The 18,304-nt window shown below is 39.8% G+C and overlaps 2 protein-coding genes across 2 annotated transcripts; both read left to right on the top strand.

The window, feature by feature from the left end:
• Positions 1 to 364: 364 nt before the first annotated feature.
• On the top strand, positions 365 to 8,356 carry ndufa9a (NADH:ubiquinone oxidoreductase subunit A9a). The gene is made up of 11 exons (XM_034223410.1): positions 365 to 506; positions 2,024 to 2,197; positions 3,671 to 3,768; positions 3,889 to 3,980; positions 4,443 to 4,584; positions 4,720 to 4,822; positions 5,041 to 5,111; positions 6,425 to 6,501; positions 7,553 to 7,648; positions 7,923 to 7,989; positions 8,082 to 8,356. Exons 1-11 carry the CDS (start codon positions 452 to 454, stop codon positions 8,250 to 8,252), a joined length of 1,146 nt encoding a protein of 381 aa, XP_034079301.1. The 5' UTR covers positions 365 to 451; the 3' UTR covers positions 8,253 to 8,356.
• A 6,408-nt stretch (positions 8,357 to 14,764) lies between these two features.
• LOC117550834 lies at positions 14,765 to 16,534 on the top strand. Its single transcript, XM_034223392.1, has 3 exons — positions 14,765 to 15,086; positions 15,219 to 15,485; positions 15,723 to 16,534. The coding sequence occupies exons 1-3, from the start codon at positions 14,870 to 14,872 to the stop codon at positions 16,442 to 16,444; spliced, it is 1,206 nt and encodes a 401-aa protein (XP_034079283.1). The 5' UTR covers positions 14,765 to 14,869; the 3' UTR covers positions 16,445 to 16,534.
• The last annotated feature ends 1,770 nt before the right edge of the window (positions 16,535 to 18,304 follow it).

Genomic DNA, 18,304 nt, shown 5'->3' with positions numbered 1-18,304 from the left:
ATGGGGTGCCATGTTAGAAGAAATACATTTAAAAGGTGATTTAAGAAAACATCTAAAAATCGAGAAAATACCCTTAGACTCCAGAGGGTTAAAGTGCTGCCACCTGCTGCTGCGTGCAGGAACAGGTGATGACAGTATTGTCTTGGACTTTCTTTACTTTCAAATTATTCAGTGCATCAAAATTACTATGTCCACGTCCCCACAATTAACAACTTTATTATTTGATCACAATAGATTTATTTTTCAGGCCTTTCATATATTGCCCAATGCCCATGTTGTTTAAAGCATTTTATTTTAAAGTATTTTCATTGTTAAACCAGAGGCAGTATGTTAGTGTATTTTTTGATAGCGTTGTTAAGACAGCACTTTTCATTTTTAGACTGTCTCCGTGTGCCAGTGGTGAAGTGACGCATGCGTAATTTGGCCCACACGGTCTGCCGTAGTCGGAAAGATGGCGACCTTAGCGCTGGTTAGCCGTCCTGCTGGTGTCCTTCCAAGGATTGCAAGTGAGTAATGTAAAATCAGTACGCATTTGATAACTTCAATAAAAACTTAGAGTATTATGGTGTGATTTAAGATCTTTACACATGCTTTGCCAACCCAGGCTCACAGTTAGACTACATACTCTGCTAGTGAGTGACCTTGCTAACAGGCTCGGCTTTACCTGCTAACATGGGCTTTAGCGAGCTACTAGCTTACAATTGAACTTTTTGATTACTTAAAAATACTATCAGCTGAGTTACTTTACCATATTACCACCCAAACCTCGTTATGTGTTGTAAATTGAGGGTATTGAGTTACGTTTGGCAGTGCTTTAGCAATGTCCTTTCCAGTTGTCCAACTTGACGTGACGTCTGATTCAGTGGCTCAAAACATGACTGAACGTTACAGTTTATAATAAACATACAACCCGGGATCTAAACATTACTTAATAACATATCTGTGGTTTTACACTAACGATGCTGATAATAATATGCGTCTGTACAGTGACACTGAGTTACCGTTTGTTTCCTCTCTGCTCACTTTACATCACAAGGTTTCGGTTTGTAATTGTATTATTCGTAAGTAGTATAAGTAAGCATGGAGCCCTAAAATACGTCTTCTTCATCTGCTCAGTGCATTCACCAGTTTTCTATATCGTATAGCTAGTTTTGTAGTTTGTAGTGAGAGAGAGGGAGAAAATAATAGTGGCGTAAAATACCATAGCAGTGCAATGCTCAGCGTAACGATCTGATATCAAGGCTGTAGTCTGTGGTGAATGTTAACTATTATGTTACACAGAATGGGGTTTTTAATTCCATATACATTATTACATTAAAAACACCCTTCTGTGTTTGTTTTTATGTATAAAAACAATAATAAACTGTGATCGATCATGATTCATCTTGTTTAAAGTATTTGTATTTAGGGGGGTGGTAAAACACATACGCGTGTGGTGTTGTATATAAATAATTGCATGACAAATTTGCAAGGGAAATCAAAATGTTGTGTAACTAAATTATACGTGATATTTGAAACCTTTGCATGAATTCGGACAATTTCCCCACACTTGGCTATAACATCAATAAACCCACTATCATGGAGAACAGCGGTCATTTCTGTAAAATATGTGATACACAGGTTGAGGTTACACAGAGGTAGTGCCATGCAATTTATAGTAAACATCCGTGCTGGAATTACGAGAAGAAGTTTGGGTCAAACTTGGTAATTAGATGAATTGGCGTTAAAAAAATGTAAACGCGTTAAGGTTTCCAGATGAATCGCCGGCATAAACATTGACAGCACTATTATATTTATCGATAGATGGATAGATATACAGTATAGATAAATAGGTGTGGTTACATCAAAGAAAGCATAAATAACAGTTCCACAATCTACAAAAAAATAATTTAAAAAATAAACATAACCAGCATGAAGTTTGGTTGAATTGCTAAATTAGATTAAGCAATGTGTACCAACTTTATTGTCAAGTTGTAGTCTTACCACCGGATGTGTATGAAACGCTGCCTGTGTCCCTCTGCAGGTGGCTGCTCCCCTGCTGTGTTGTCAGCGGCCTCCGTCACCTCCGTCCAGCAGAGGAAGCTCCACCATGCCGTCCTCCCCAAAGGGAAAGGAGGCCGCTCCTCCTCCAGTGGGATAGCGGCGACGGTGTTTGGTGCTACAGGTTTCCTGGGGCGATACGTGGTCAACAGGCTGGGTGAGTCTAACATGTACGGTGTAAATATGGATGTAAAATATCTTTCCACTCGCTAATATTTACTTCATATTTAACACATTTGTTTATTTACTTTATGACCAGGGGGGTATACTACGAAGCAGAATTTTCGCTTAGCCGGCTAACTTCAGGGAAAACTCCGGCTTTCCGGTCCTACGACGCTGGTTCTCTTTTTAGCAGGCTAGATCTCCATGGTAACTTATGCTTAGCGGCTAGCCTGCTCCGGAGCAGGTTAGGTTGCAGGCTAAGAGCTCAACTCAGTGAAAGCACCGCCTGCTGACCAATCAGAGCTCAGTGTGCGGAGTTTAAAGCGATCAAGTCATATTACAGGAGAAAGGAAATACAGAAAAGCTGCCGTCGCTGGAAAGACGGCCGGCAAAAATCACCGACTGTGTGATCGTGAACATTAATAGAATATCACCTCCATCTTCAGAGCAATCTGACTATTATAACATTAGCGTTAAGAAAGCTTACTTAAATATCTGCCACAACCTAAGTAACCGGATCAGAGTAACATTAAGTAGGCCTACAGTCCGCGGCATATCACTTCATAATGTATCATATATTTCCTTATCTGAGTCAGCTGAGACGTATCTGGCCGTGCAACACTCACAGTGTCACATACTATATGCAGAAGTATTATTTTAAGCAACACATTAAGTTGACGAAACACTCGAGACAAATGTAATTAAAGTCAGATCGTGTTTTAGACGGGGCCGTGATATCATAAACCTGTTAATGTACGCATTCAAACACTTGTTCTTTTGCCAGCTGTATTCACCTTGCAGGTGCAGCTATGTGGCTTTTATCCTGGATAAAGTGTTTAAGACATGGATGTTTAAAGTTTAACTTCTTCATATTTGTCTAATATTATAGTTGACTTTTCATTCAGGAAGTATGACGCCGCGCTGTCAGTACGCTTCTCCATGTTTGTGATTGGTCGAATGCTCCAGATACCATCCCTCTCATGTGAACGCGCACCTAACTAGATAGGACACGGCTGGCTTGAGCGATCCACTTGATAACCAGCGTCGTAGGACCGTTTAGCGAGAGCGCGTATGTTTTGGATTAGGCCAACCGTCTAACTCAAACATATCCAGGTTAGGTTGAACCAGCTTCGTAGTACAGGCCTCTGGTGCTTTAAAACTTCCCCCCATGTTTGCTATATCCCTGATAAGATATAATCTCAGTTATGATCATATGTTTTGAATTCAGTGGTTTATGAGAACTGATAGGTAATCTAGCATTTTATTTTAGCTCTTGATAACCAGAGAAAAAATGTAAACAAATCCTCTAAAAGGGCACATGCATTTTATTTTGAGCCTATCACTCCAGTTCATTTAAATGTTGGTATTTTGTTGACCTATTCAAAATCAATTTACCCCTGTGTTCTCTTTTTCTTAGCTCCTTGCGCAAAGATTTGATTGTATGCGTTTATCAAATGATGATTTGCAGGTCGGATTGGCTCTCAGGTTGTAATCCCTCACCGCTGCGATCAGTATGATGTCATGTACCTTAGACCCATGGGTGATCTTGGACAGATCCTTTTCATGGTAAGACCAACACAGACACACAGGAATCTTGCTGAAGTATTCTAAATAAGTATTTGATATAAACACTTTGGAGCCTGAAATGAAATGCAAACACATTGTCTCTGTTCTGTCTCTTTGCAGGACTGGGATGCCAGGAACAAAGACTCCATCAAACACGCTTTGGAGCACTCTAATGTTGTCATCAACCTGGTGGGCAGAGAGTGGGAGACAAGGTATAGTAGGTTAAAATAGTATCTAAGGATGCACCGGTTACACATTTTCAAGCCAATACCAGTGTTGAGCATAACCATTTAGCCAATGCTGACGTTTTTGTTGTTGATTTGTATTCTTTTTTTGTGCCAGGGAAGTACATTTGTTATATAAGCCCTACATTACATTTACTTTGAATGATCACAAATTCAATCAAACAAATGTATTAAACTAAAATGAATAAATGTTGTGTATTTGCCTGGGACAAGTTAAATCTCATGGCCCTTTTTGTATTTTGTTGTAGTGGCCGATGAACTGCCTATGCATCAGTGCATCCCAAGATTTATGTTATATTTTGTTGTTCACATGAAAAATAATTAAAGCTGGCTTTGCAATGTTGGTGATTTTTGGAGAACAAAACTGAATGGCCATATAAATTGAAGGAAACATTCACATGCAAGTATTTCTCCTCTTTTTGTGTGAAGTAACTATCGCTTCGAGGATGTCTACGTGAGCATCCCTCAGCAGATTGCCAAGGCAGCCAGAGAGGCCGGCGTCACCAAGCTCATCCACATGTCTCACCTCAACGCCGACATACGCAGCCCGTCCAAATACCTCAGGAACAAGGTAGAGGGTTGTTTCTCTCTCTGTCAATTAGTACAAAGTGTATCTATGTGTCTGTGGCATGTTGGATGCATGCCAGTAAAAGGTTAACCTGTAGAAATGTCGTTCATCATTGTGAGTTATTTTTGTTGACTGTAGGCCGTAGGAGAGGCAGCAGTGAGAGATGAGTTTCCTGACGCGATCATCATGAAGCCCTCGGAGATCTTTGGCAGGGAGGACAGGTTCTTCAACTATTTTGCAAGTAAGACTATTGTTTGTGAGTGATAAGGCTTTATTGGTAATGTGCCAGTCTCTGAGAAACGGGTCTTTTTTTTCTAAAATGCTCTAACACTCCTTGTACGAACACAGGTATATACACTATATTTAAAAAAAACTAGTTGGACCACTTGTTTGACAGTGGGAGTAGACGTTCGAAGAGTTTCACTCCAAATGCTATGTGTTTCTTCAAATCTTTTTCAGATATGCGTTGGTTTGGGAATGCTATTCCACTCATATCCCGGGGGAAGAAGACCGTGAAGCAGCCTGTTCATGTACGTTTATTTAAAGCAATACCCCTTCTGAAATCTATCCCTTTATCACACATTTAAATATCCAGAAATCGCTTAGCAGCTGAGTCTGTGTTAAGCTCCTGACTTCAGGTTAAGTTGGCTTAAGACAGAAGGAATTTCACAAGGAGCATCACTGTATTGCTCCCATTGATTCTAGTCTATCTATCTCTATTGTTTGTCTTAAGGAAACGATACACAGTGAATAACTCTAAATGTTCAAACAATCCTGGCTTCAAATCAAATCAAGTTTTATTTATACAGCACATTTATAAACGATTTTTGGTGGAGCCAAAGTGCTGTACATATAATAAAATTAGCCTACAGTCGAGACACTTTACAGCAAATACAACAGCACAGATTGTTCAGAATATCAGTATGAGAAAAACGACACCCTCTATCCTTAGACCCTCACATCGTACAAGGAAAAACTTCCAGAGAAAACCCACAGTTTAAGGGGAAAAATGGAAGAAACCTCAGGGAGAGCAACAGAGGAGGGATCCCTCTCCCAGGACGGACAGACGTGCAATAGATGCCGTGTGTAAATCGAAGAGATAATACATTTTACAGCATATAGACCGAATGTTAGGAAATGCATGTGTCTGTAATAAGAAGATGAATCCACGAGGATGTCAGCTACAATCCTGTGGAAGCCATCAGGGAAGCAGCATGACGAGACCCAAGGCAGGACCGCAGAGACAGGTTCAGCCACGACCCGAAGTCCACGACTTAATCCAGAACTCGGGATAGAGGATCCAAGACACAGGACTACAGCAAGAGGATCAGCCTCGACTCCGGATCCCGGCGTAGATATAGATACAAAACAAGAAAAAAGATTTGGCTGGGTTAATCGGAACAAGAGAATACACAGACACAGACAGAGAGGGAAAAGGTCATTGGATAAAAGTTATTCTTGATAATCCTCTAGAAAGATCTCATGAACTTCCCCACTCAATTTATCAAGACCCGAGCAGTTCTATTAGATATAGGATAAGAAACAGAGAGAGGGAGCACAACAACCTATGTCTTCGTCAGATGCACTCCCCCGCTTATCTAAGTGACTCTGTACCCCGTTACCCTCTACAAGGCCATAGACCAGCAGAGGGAAAATGGGGGGTGGGTAAGGGTTTTTAAGAATAAACCGCAAGGGTCTAAAGGGAAAAAAGATGAAATATAAGGTACTATATTTTAAGTAATCCTATCTACTATTCCTATATTCGAATAATGTATAAACTATTTTAAAAATACTTGTTATAAATATTAAAATTATACCAATAACCATCTCTTTCCTCCTGCAGGTGGTGGATGTGGCCAAGGCCATTGTCAATGCTATCAGAGACCCGGATGCTAATGGAAAGACCTACGCTTTAGTTGGGTAGGTGGTGGTCAGCCCTTAAATAATCCCTTTGTTTGAAAACCTTTCCCTGGGAGTAGAGGAGCAATCATGAAATTCTACAATCATAACACAAAACACAAATTATTTACAGATTTTAATTCATAGCAAGATCAATCAGCCATTATAAGGCGTGTGGTGCAGTGGGTTGTGAGTTGATGTTCGGATCAGGGGGTCACAGGTTCAAACCCCACTGTAGTCAGCATGTCGTTGTGTCTCTGGGCAAGACACTTCACCCCAAATTGCTCCTGTGGGGATTGTCCACAGTATTGAGTATGTAAGTCGCTTTGGATAAAAGCGTCTAACAAGTGACATGTAATGTAATGTAATAACCATTCTTTGTACTGGTCTAAAAAAGTGTAACAAAAAAAAAACACTTCATTGTAGTCCTTAAAGTTTAATGCATCAAAACATTTCCTGGGTCTGAATGGCTGCATTGCACAGAAATACATGTTTGTTGTATTTTTAATAGTAGGACAATAGGAATTCTACAAAAGTATACGTTTTTAGTCTTGGGAGGAAAGAAAAGACAGAACCCTGCACAAATGCCCTGTTCAGACATGGCCTTCACATGTGTCTGAGGTGATCCCATCAAAAGTGGTACCAAGATGCATTGAGATCCGATTGCTGCCTCCTGCTCTTATCCCTAGCTCTCTTGCACAGGCAGCAATGAGAGGCTCTGAGGTCCCCGAGGGCCATGGGAAAACATTATGATTTTAGCTTCATAAAATGTACCTAAAAGCTGAACATATGACACGCATACAGCCGTCGCATGTAGAAAAGAAGGTGTAATCCTACTGAACAAGACCATTGGACAGTTTTAATTAAAAAATTGCATGTTTTGTAAACAGCAATCCGATCATCTGTATGGAGGACATTGGGTGCAGTGTTTGTCCATGGATGAATGGAACACCTTTTGTCTACATATCTTGTCGTCTATAGTTAATGACCTGTATCTGTGTCAGCAAAGACTAACATGGAAATGGATCTCTTCCGTAACCTGTTTTCTTCCTCCTTTTATCCTGGTTTCTAGTCCAAACCGTTACCTCCTGCATGACCTGGTGGAGTACATCTACGCAGTGGCACACAAACGTTTTGTGGCCTACCCCCTGCCCCGCCCACTATACCAGTAAGTGCTTTATATAAGAAAACTAATCCTTTTTTTAAACTAACTCAACCAAACCAAAAGGTATTAACACACATGTTTCTAGAGGTTTCTTTTTTCTCATTTCAAATTCTGCAGAAATGTTTAACATGTGTATTGTGTGCTGATTGAACACATTATACAAACAAACAGCAGCCTACTCATCAACATATCCCCTTACAGAACAAATAGTAACTTGTCATATACCACAGTACAATCGTGTTATAGTTGTTTCTTTTTTTGTGTGTTTTTACTTTAGCCTTGCTGCTCAGTTTTTCGCAATGAGTCCATTCGAGCCCTGGACAACCCCAGACAAAATCGACAGGGTAAGACAACCAAGATTTTTAGGGAATTGCGCCAACAACTATGGAGCCTCAAAAGCCAACACTAACTTTGCACTGTGCTTTTTAATTGCCAGTTTCACGCAACAGACCTGACGTACCCAGGACTCCCTGGTCTGGAGGATCTAGGCATCACTCCTTCCTCTGTAGAACAAAAGGCAATCGAGATTTTACGTCGCCATCGCGCTTTCCGTGACCTGGAAGCTGACCAGGATGATACAAAGCCCGCCAAGACTGTCAGCTATTAGAATAGCAACAACACCAGGGCAGCCATAGGATGTCAGTCCCTCTTATTGTTTGGTCATTAACTATATTCTGTACATAAATTAATAAAAAGTATCCTCCAGATGTTGTCTTGCTTTAAGTGTTTTACTTTTTCGTTGCTCATTGTTTTTATTCGATGCGACTTAATGATCTGTTTTACATGAAGAAAGCAGAAGAATCCTGCAGGTACATTAACTTGTGTGTTTATCATACCACAGCACTGAATAACTCAGTGTTTCACAAAAGCCTAAAGAAGACAATACAAATCTTTTACGGGAATCTTTCCCGCAGACAGAGGCTTCTTTGAAAAAAGCGGTCAGGCTTAACGGGTTAATAAAGATGGCAACAGTAAGAAGCCATAACAGTTAAGGAAGAAGAATTCAACATGGGGCAGAGTTTAAATTCTATGAAGGTGAAGGTTGGCACAATCATGTATGACTTGTATCTGACCTTTGTCTTGGCTGCTAAGGTGTGACTGCGTCAAGGTTGTGCCTTGCTACAGCTTATCTCACATTGAAAGTAAAACTCAAGAGTTGCATTTTTCATGCACATATCTAATAAATTAGATGTAACCCTTACATAGGTACCTAGAAAAGTCAAATCATGGATTTATCTCTTGAGGTATGGTGTATAAGTGCCATTTTCTGTCCAATAATATCCTGAATTACTTTGGAGTCACTCTGGTTAACATCCCCATGTCGTATACATTTCCAGCAGCCAGAGGTTATCTAAGAAGGAAAGACAGAACAACTGATACTAAAATGGTTGTCAGACAAAACTAAACCAGTGACCCATGCACTGGGACTTCAAAGATAAGGACCCGCCTGATAGCCATCTTCTTATCCATGTATAGCAGGGGTGCCCAACCTTTTTTAAACCGAGAGCTACTTTTAAAGTTGCCAGTCTGCCGAGATCTATCAGTCCAATTAGAGAGGCGTAGCCATTACTGACAGCCTACTACCAGGTAAATACACACTTCTACTTGAATAAAACTGACCTTTGTACGATTAATACTTCATAAAATACTGCAGATCCTTGATCTTACCTCTTTCTAATCTACACACATACAAGTATTTAACTGAAGTTACACAACAGTGTTGTTGATACAGAGTTGGAGTTTATTCACACGTCACAAACTACAGTGGGTAATGTTTTCAAGAAACATTGAACAGTGCTGCCAATCGGCTTGTGAGCAGTTCTCCGCGCACCATTCCATGGAATGCTCTTAACATCCCGATAGCAATGGATATATTAAATGCTTTGACAATAAATATATTTAAAAAATGCATCTGTGGAAGCACGACCAGTCATCTGAGCCGGCCCGGCTAAAATAACTGGATGGCCTACTAGGCCATAAAGTGAACCCTGTTATCGTTTCATCCCGCTCCACAGAAGTGGAACTACACAATCTTTAGTTCATAAAAAAGAACGAGTCATGCTTATCCACCAAAAAAAAGTTCGTCGCTAAAATTCCTGTCAATTCTTCTAGGCACGTAATTATTGGCTGAACTAGTCCCTTCAAAGCGTAATAATATCTTGGTCAAAAGTAGTGCCACGGTCCGTCACGTGATCGTGCTACACCAATTGAGTAGCTGCATATACCGGTATCAACAAACAGATATGGAAAAAATGGCGACCGCCATGGTTTCATCGAGTAGCGGGGACGAGGAAAACGCACCAGAAAGTCTCAAAAAGTCAAAATTATCAACACACAAACATTGTTACATGCATATTACGTCTGTGAAGCACGAAAAGGTTGATTATTTTACCAATACAAGATGGAATACGTACAGGACAAGCTTACAACGGTGGCATTGATTTTGAAGTTACAAATACAATATTATCATATTACAATAATAATAATAATATATATATAAATTATATATATCTATAATAATAATCTATATATATCTATAATAATAATCTATATATATAATAATAATCTATATATATCTATAATAATAATCTATAATAATAATGCAATTCATCAAATTATTATATGATGAATGAGTAAATAAATGAATCAATGGTCATTGGTATAAGTACTGCATTTTATTGATCTAAATTACTTAACGTAACAAGTTAACCTTCTTGGACGCAGCTATGTATGAAATCAAGTCATGTTTATTGTAAGAGTGCATTTAACGTGTACAGGGTAACAATAACAACAGACAGACAGACAAAAAGTCCTCAGTCTAATGGAATAATCCACGAGCTCAGCCAATGAACCTAGTGATGCGAACATGGTAGTCCAGGAATGTTGTTGTAGCTGGAGTTGGCTGATAAACGCTGCTAGCCAATGTTGATTCGATGGTCAACTCTGTTCCCAGATAGTAAAACCTCTCACAAATACCGCGTATATAACGCAAATACCTCGGACTTAGTGATGTATTAAGACATGACAAAACATGACATAAAACAAGCATACAGCAATGTTTAGAATCCATTTGGTCTGGTTTAGCATAACCATGTAGGCGGCCATCTTTCACTTCTGTTGACAATATGCAGCACCCAATTGGTGTAGCACGATCACGTGACAAACCGTGGCACTACTTTTGATCAAGATATTATTACGATTTGAAGGGACTAGTTCAGCCAATAATTACGTGCCTAGAAGAATTGACAGGAATTTTAGCGACAAACTTTTCTTTGGTGGATAAGCATGACTCGTTCTTTTTTATGAACTAAAGATTATGTAGTTCCACTTCTGTGGAGCGGGATTTCTTTTCTAAAGGACTTTTCGAGGTTCACCTTGCGGCCTATACCTGCCTGTCAGCCTTCCATCTGTGCACAAACTTATCTCGTGCCCTCATTGGTCATGTGCGCGTTCGTGTGTGTTTGAGGAGGGGCTCTGTAAGGAAGTGGCAGATTTTTTCCGGCTGTGTATTTTCAAATTCTAGCGCACTCAAGCTGGTTTCTCCAAAATTACCTACCCCACCTTTAACTCCTAACAGTCATCATGTCAACCACAAGTCACAACACAGAGAAATACTGATAGAAATGTGTGTGTAGTTGTTGATACATTGCTGATAGAGGGAACTACATTTTAATACAGGTTTAAGAAATATCAGTTGGCCTCATCTCACAATGTCGCTTGGGGCCCCAAGTTGGCCAGGGACGGCCCTGGTGCTATGGCTCAGCTGGAAAGCAGTTCCCTGGTTCAACGACTGGTCAATACGTCTATTTTTGTTTGTTAGCTACAGCTAAAAGTGATAATGTAGTTCATACATGTATTCTTGATATGGTTTAGCATTTCTCAGGCTACAACATGGTTACGTTTACGAATACTATTAACCTCTTAAGCCCTGAGCCTGTTTTTAAGGTTTCAGGCTCGAAAATGCTATGCTCAAAACAAATGACTATAACTTAACTTCTAAAAGGGTTATATGAATAATTTCTTTTTTCAAAGCAAGGTTACATCTGTGAGTTGGATGTAGAAGTGTCAGAATCAATATAGATATTTCTCAGTCAGAGTACATTCAGATGGAACATAGTAAAAAAAGGTAAATTCTTACCCCCGCCTAAAAAAAAAACATTACTTATAGTGAAAACTACCCTTGAATGATGGGATAGTAGACTAAAAGCTTTCGGAATCCAAAGTATAACATATAATAAGTACCCTGTATCAAGATTGAGGCAAAACAAGTTAAATTTGACCTTTTTAGAGAGGTTTAGCTAAAAGTAGTCCAGGCGGACTGACCTTTGGGCACATTTGGGCACATTTGGATACCATCAGTGCCATTTGACCTTTTTCAGGTACCATACTGTAAAAATCATTTTATTATCACTACAGGTAATCATTCCATCCAAATACAAGTGTTTTAAAAAAAAAAAATATATTTTTAAATTACATTTTTTTTGTATGTAAATGGTGTGTGTGTGTGTGTCTGTGTGTGGACTTTGCCACAGCCCTTACATGTTTATCACCCGACTAACACTTCTAGGAAGGTTTACTTACACAATAACAATTAGGAAACACTTGTCTCTTGTCTTGAGCAGATTTATTTAAAAAATAACACAAAAAAACGACACTAAAACCAAAATAACACCACAAGCATTTTTTTTGTAAAATGTACACAACCTGAATGTGTTTAGTGTTTTTGAATTGAGGCACCAGGCACTTAGTGCAGTAGATAGGTCTTCACCGTTGTGTTGCCAGCATCAGAGCACCTCCTGAGCGCGGTGGCATCTTCCCCATAATACTTGGGAATGCATACGAGTGATGATGCAGCAAGCTGCTCCCTGAAGGACTTCTGGGTGTGTGGCTTCGTCCTGCCGGGGTCACCCCTCATCTTGTGCAGCTCCTTGTGGAGAAGGAAGCTGTTCACCACTGCAATGTCCAGAAAATGGTAAAAAAAAAGGTCTTGTACCATTTCATGGTTTTGTGGTGAACACTGTAGTACCCAATCAAAGCATCGGACACATCCACGCAACCCATGCTTCTGTTGTAGTCCATCACAGTGTCAGGAACGGTAACAACCTTAGTCTTCCACACACCAGCCCGTTTCACTTTCCTCCTGACAGTCTGTCCACTGAATCAGAAGATGCAGAGGGAGGCTGAGTTAGTACTGGTGCAGACGTCCGGCGGCGTAGTTTGGATGTTGATGGCTCTGAGGCAACTGTATGCTGATCTGATGCACGTCGTAGCTCGGATGAGGCAGATGTTGATGGCTGTGATCCAGAAGCCATTTGATACTCGTCTTCATCACTGTGAAAACAAATGTGGAAAAAACAATTACTTTGATTACTTCACTGGCTTATTCTTTCAAAAATGTAACTCAAATCAGAAATAATTCCTCCATTTAGCGTGTGTGAAATAACAGTATACATAATGTGTGTATACTGTTATTTCATATATATATATATACTATAGCGTGTGTGAAATAACCACAGCCTACATATATATATATATGTGTATACTGTTATTTCACACACGCTATAGTATATATATATATACTGTTATTTTACACACGCTATAGTATATATATAGACTGATATACAATACAGCTTTATTTATAAACTGCTGTTAGTCAATGTCTGTAGAACTACAAAACAGCATCCATTTGGCGTGTGTGGAATAACAGTATATATACTGGGTTGATATACAATACAGCTTTATTTATATACTGCCGTGTTATAGTCACGAAATACAATTAATCTATTTATACGTTCACAAACATGATGTTGCCATTGTTTTAGTTTCTCACGGAACGATAACGCTACAACAACAAAGCGGCGTCCATTTTGTATTTTGCGAGTGTGTAATTACTATAGATTACACCAAATACACAACTAATAGATACAAACAGAGAGAGTACATACCTTTCCTGAAGTTCATAATCAGGGTTGCCTGCTGTTGTCTCTGTGTTCTCTGTTCGCTGTGTTGTCGCTTCGCTGTGTTGTGTTCGTTGCTGCTGTGCTGGAGCGGTTGTGCGGCTGCGTCTGCTCCGTCTGTGCGTAAAGCAGCCGCTGCTGGCATTATTCATACTACGCAGGATCCTATCTCTGGAACCCATTGGTCGATTTGGGTGATTGACACCTTTTTTGAAACTTTGGAGCCAATAGAATCGAGGGGGAGTTAGTAAATGCCGCTAAACACTTACTTCAAGGAGAGAGGCTCGCGTAAACAGCACGTGAGAAAGCCAAACCCCGGACTGCAAAACTTTATACCTACGATGCGGCCATGAATGTAATGATGGATTATCAGGAACAATTCTAAAGTGACTAAGAGACATTGATTAACCTTGAGCAGCGTTTTTATTCCCTTGAACACGACTTTTGATCACAAAACAGCAACGGTAAGACATAATTATTGTTATGCTTTAGAACACTGTTGTTGTTTTCTTGCTCTGTTCTGGCTGCTCGCTCAGTGAGTTTGTGTCCTACAGTGATGATACTTATATAACAATAATCTGTGGAGTATCAGCTTTCAACTGATATGTAGTTTGTGCAGAAAATATTAAGTTTTAAAGATCGTTTTTGCTAGTTAGCACCGGAAGTAGCATCAGCCTGTTTTCACTAAGGGCTAATGCTAACGCTTCTTGTGAGACTTGTGTTTTGTTTCGGTAAAAATGGCTCATATCATTAGGTTGCTGAGTTTTTTCCCGTTATTTGAGTATAAGACATTCATAGGTTTTTAAATATTAAGAAGCCGCCAGACGCTGTCTCCTGCAGTGACGTGTTTTTCCGCCCGGTATCGGGGGGGCCGGGTTTAAGTTAAGGAATACAAATCCCTCTTTGCAATGATTACCAGCCTCCTTAGGATTTTCAACCACAATCATTGAACTGGAATAAATACAATATTGTTAACATGAAAATATGATTTTACGTTCGTTATTTTAGAGTTATTCTAAGGCTTTACTCATTGGGAACTCGGTATGAGATAGAGCACACTGTTGAGATGTCCAATCTGCCTGTTTTACACACTTTAACCAACAGGGGGGTTTGTGTCCAGATGAAGCCTCGTGAGATGAACCCTTTTGCGAACCAATAGCTTGGTTTCACGTGACGTCACACCGTTGCGTTCCTTTGGCGCGAAATTCCATTGGAGGTCAGGAAGTAATTTTCTACAGAGGATCTAGCTGCTGTTACCATTGTGAAAATGCCGGTGTGTCGTGTAGTTTACGGTTGTTCCAATCGATCCGGCCGAGAGAAAAACAAGAGGTTTTACCGAGTGCCGAAGGTTGTCGTCCATAAAGCTGAGCAATTTAAGAAGCTAACCGAAGAACGCCGGGAAAAATGGCTTTCAAACCTACATCTGCGGTCGGGAGGAGCAGAGTCGTCTAATGCACGGGTCTGCAGCGACCACTTCATCAGAGGTATTAGCTAACTTGGTTTTTGTGGCTTTGTTTAGGTATTATTGGGTTGTGGTTAAATGCGTATTTACTTAGTAATACTGATCATGTTTAAGTTACCTGTAGTCTAATATGGACTTTGTTGGGACTTTTTAGGGTGCCCTAGCGCTTTGGGTGACGTTGAGTCGGTAGACTGGGCTCCCACTGTTAGCCTCGGTTACCACACAACAAGTAAGCCCAGATCAGAGGCATCTCTTCGACGAGAGCAGAGGATGGAGCTCAAGGAAGACCAACAAAGACAATCAGAATGTGCAGAGGCTTTGTTGGATCTCCTGCAGACAACCGAGAGCCCAGAACCGACGCAGCCCCCGTCTGACAGCCCACAACCAGAGGACACCAGTGGGATATTAAATGACCAACAAGGTAAATTAACCACCAGCATTATTATTAAATATTACAAATGTGATTGTCAGAAAATCAATGCAAACTTTGAATTAGGTTTAGAAAATAGAGCACTAATTTGAGAATCTGCAATAATTGGAACAGATAACTTGCATGTCTGTAAAAAGGTTGTCAAAAAGATAACTTCACAAAAATTCACATTCATATTTGACTATTTTAAATAACTAATTATGCTTGCTACTGCTATATTGTATGCAGATGCAGGATGCCAGACTGATTTAACGATGGAGGACATCGAGAGGATGGAGGATGTTCTGAGACAGAACACAACAGAGCTGGGAGATCTTCGGACAAAGGCACTGGACACAAAGTTCAACCAGGAGTCCTTTGAGAACAACGAAGAGAAAACAAAGTTTTACACCGGGCTCCCCAACTTCTTAGTTTTACTTCAGGTTTTTCAACTGTGCGAGCCCTACATCACCTTTGGCCCTATGTCTGTGCTCTCCAAATTTCAACAGTTCATTTTAGTTTTGCTGAGGCTGAGACTAAATCTCCCTCTGAAAGATTTGGCTTTCAGGTTCAACATCTCTCTCTCCACTGCTTCTAGAATTTGGCATAAGTTAATTGACATACTTCACGAGAGTACAGAATTTATAATTGAGTGGCCAGAGCGACATGTACTTCAAGCTACAATGCCAATGGGATTCAGACTCAGACTAAAGATGCCTGCATTCACCAGGGGGAAAAGTCAGCTGTCAGCATACAAGGTGGAAGAGACAAGAAAAATAGCTAATGTGCGTATTCATGTTGAAAGAGTCATAAGATTAGTCAGAAGAAAATATCAGATTCTGCAAAGCAGGGCTGTGCCCATAGAGCACATGCTAACAAAACCAGGTGAGGCACTAGCATTAATTGACAAGATTGGGGTTATTTGCTGTGCCTTGTCTAATCTGTCAGTGTCTGTCGTCCCATTGGAGTAAAGTCATGGAGCTGTAGTCTTGTAAATAAGAAACCATGTATTATTCAGTATCATTTAATCTTTTCAGTAAACATCTTTTTGTGTTCAAACATCTTGTGTTCAAGTCTTTTCAGTAAACATATGTTTGTGTTCAAACATCTTGTGTTCAAGTCTTTTCAGTAAACATCTTTTTGTGTTGAAAATTGTGTAGGGGCGGATCTAGACAAATATTCATGGGGTGGCAAGAGGGTGGCAGGAGATTTTGAGGGGTGGCATCCCCTGACAGAAGTATATGCTGATTTAAATCGCAATCATATCAATCAATTAGGGGTGTAACGGTACACGTACCCGTACTGAAATTATTCGGTACGGGCCCTTCGGTTCGGTACACGTGTGTACCGAACGAATATAGCGTTAAACGTAAAAAATTGAGAACATGAACAACTTTCTGGAAGTAATCTATATCATAGAGCGACCAAGTCATTTCATTGGACGAGAGGCATACTATGAGAGCTGGTCACAGGGATGCGTTCAAATGTAGTCAGTAATTTGAGGAACTGTCGAAATGGCGAACGCAGATAAAGTTGAGCTCGAAAATCCTCCGGCATCATTGAAGTCTCCGGTTTGGGAACATTTTGGTTTCGCAGTTACGTACAAGGATGACGGACAAAGACAGGTGGACCGAACCAAAGCTGTTTGTCGGCATTGTTCAACTAACATTGGTTACGCGGCTGGCAATACATCACACTCATTTGAAAAGGCATCACCCGAATGTGAATATTACCGGTACCAAAAAGAAAAAAGACTGAAGTGCAAACCCAACTCCCACTAGCATGTAAGCCTCCACCACTCGCAAAGAGTTCAGACCGAGCCAAAGCTATTACAAACGCCAAATATCCTTATGTTGCCATGTTAGCAAAGCGCTACCTGGCTGTATCTGCTGCCACTGTCCCTAGAGAGGGTGTTCTCCACAGCAGGAGACATTGTTAGTGCCAGCAGATCTGCCCTTTCAGCAAGCAATATGGACAAGTTCATCTTTCTTTAAACAACATGAAAATACAATGACAAGCAAGTCCTAATGTTAAGCTGGCTGCTTAGGTACTAGTACAGTTCAAATACAGATTATTTCAGTTCATCGAAATGCTGCACCTTAATGTTTATTTTACTATATTTTGTATTTATTTGAATACATTAGTCACAGTTTAATAATAATTTAAAAAAAATATTTAATGTTTTTGTGATAATTTTTTCTGCTGTACCGAAAACGTACCGAACCGAACCGTGACCTAAAAACCGAAGTACGTACCGAACCGAAATGTTTGTGAACCGTTACACCCCTACAATCAATGTTAACTTGGAAGGCCACAATATTAATATTTTAACTCAATCACATAGGTGATATTATTGTGGACCATCAGTAAAGCCTTACAAGGTGGCAGACGTAATTTAATGAATTTTAACTGAACAATAACTGAATGAGTTTGTTTCACTCTTAGACCAGCAGGGGTACCAATCTATGCAGACTGCTGCAATAAGTACATTAATTAACTGTCTCATCGATGTTTGTCTGAATGAATATGATACTATTAACAATCATATTATTCCTATCAGCTGTCAATCACTGTTAATAAATAATAATAATAATAGATTTAATTTGTTAGCGTTTTTACAGGTGCTCAAAGACGCTTTACAGATATAGTGAAGAACTGTTATGATTCACATATTCATTTATTATTGAATAAACTATATTTTTTGGAGGAGTTAATGATGAATGTTCATCAAGATGCTTGCTCACCCTCCTTCAAATTTGAAAAACAAGTAATTATATCATTATTGATATACAGTTACAACCTTGACTTTACATCAGAAAGAACAAACATTA

The sequence above is a fragment of the Gymnodraco acuticeps genome, unplaced genomic scaffold (assembly GCF_902827175.1).
Source record: "Gymnodraco acuticeps unplaced genomic scaffold, fGymAcu1.1, whole genome shotgun sequence".
NCBI lineage: Eukaryota > Metazoa > Chordata > Actinopteri > Perciformes > Bathydraconidae > Gymnodraco > Gymnodraco acuticeps.
This window is presented reverse-complemented; position numbering and strand designations above follow the sequence as displayed.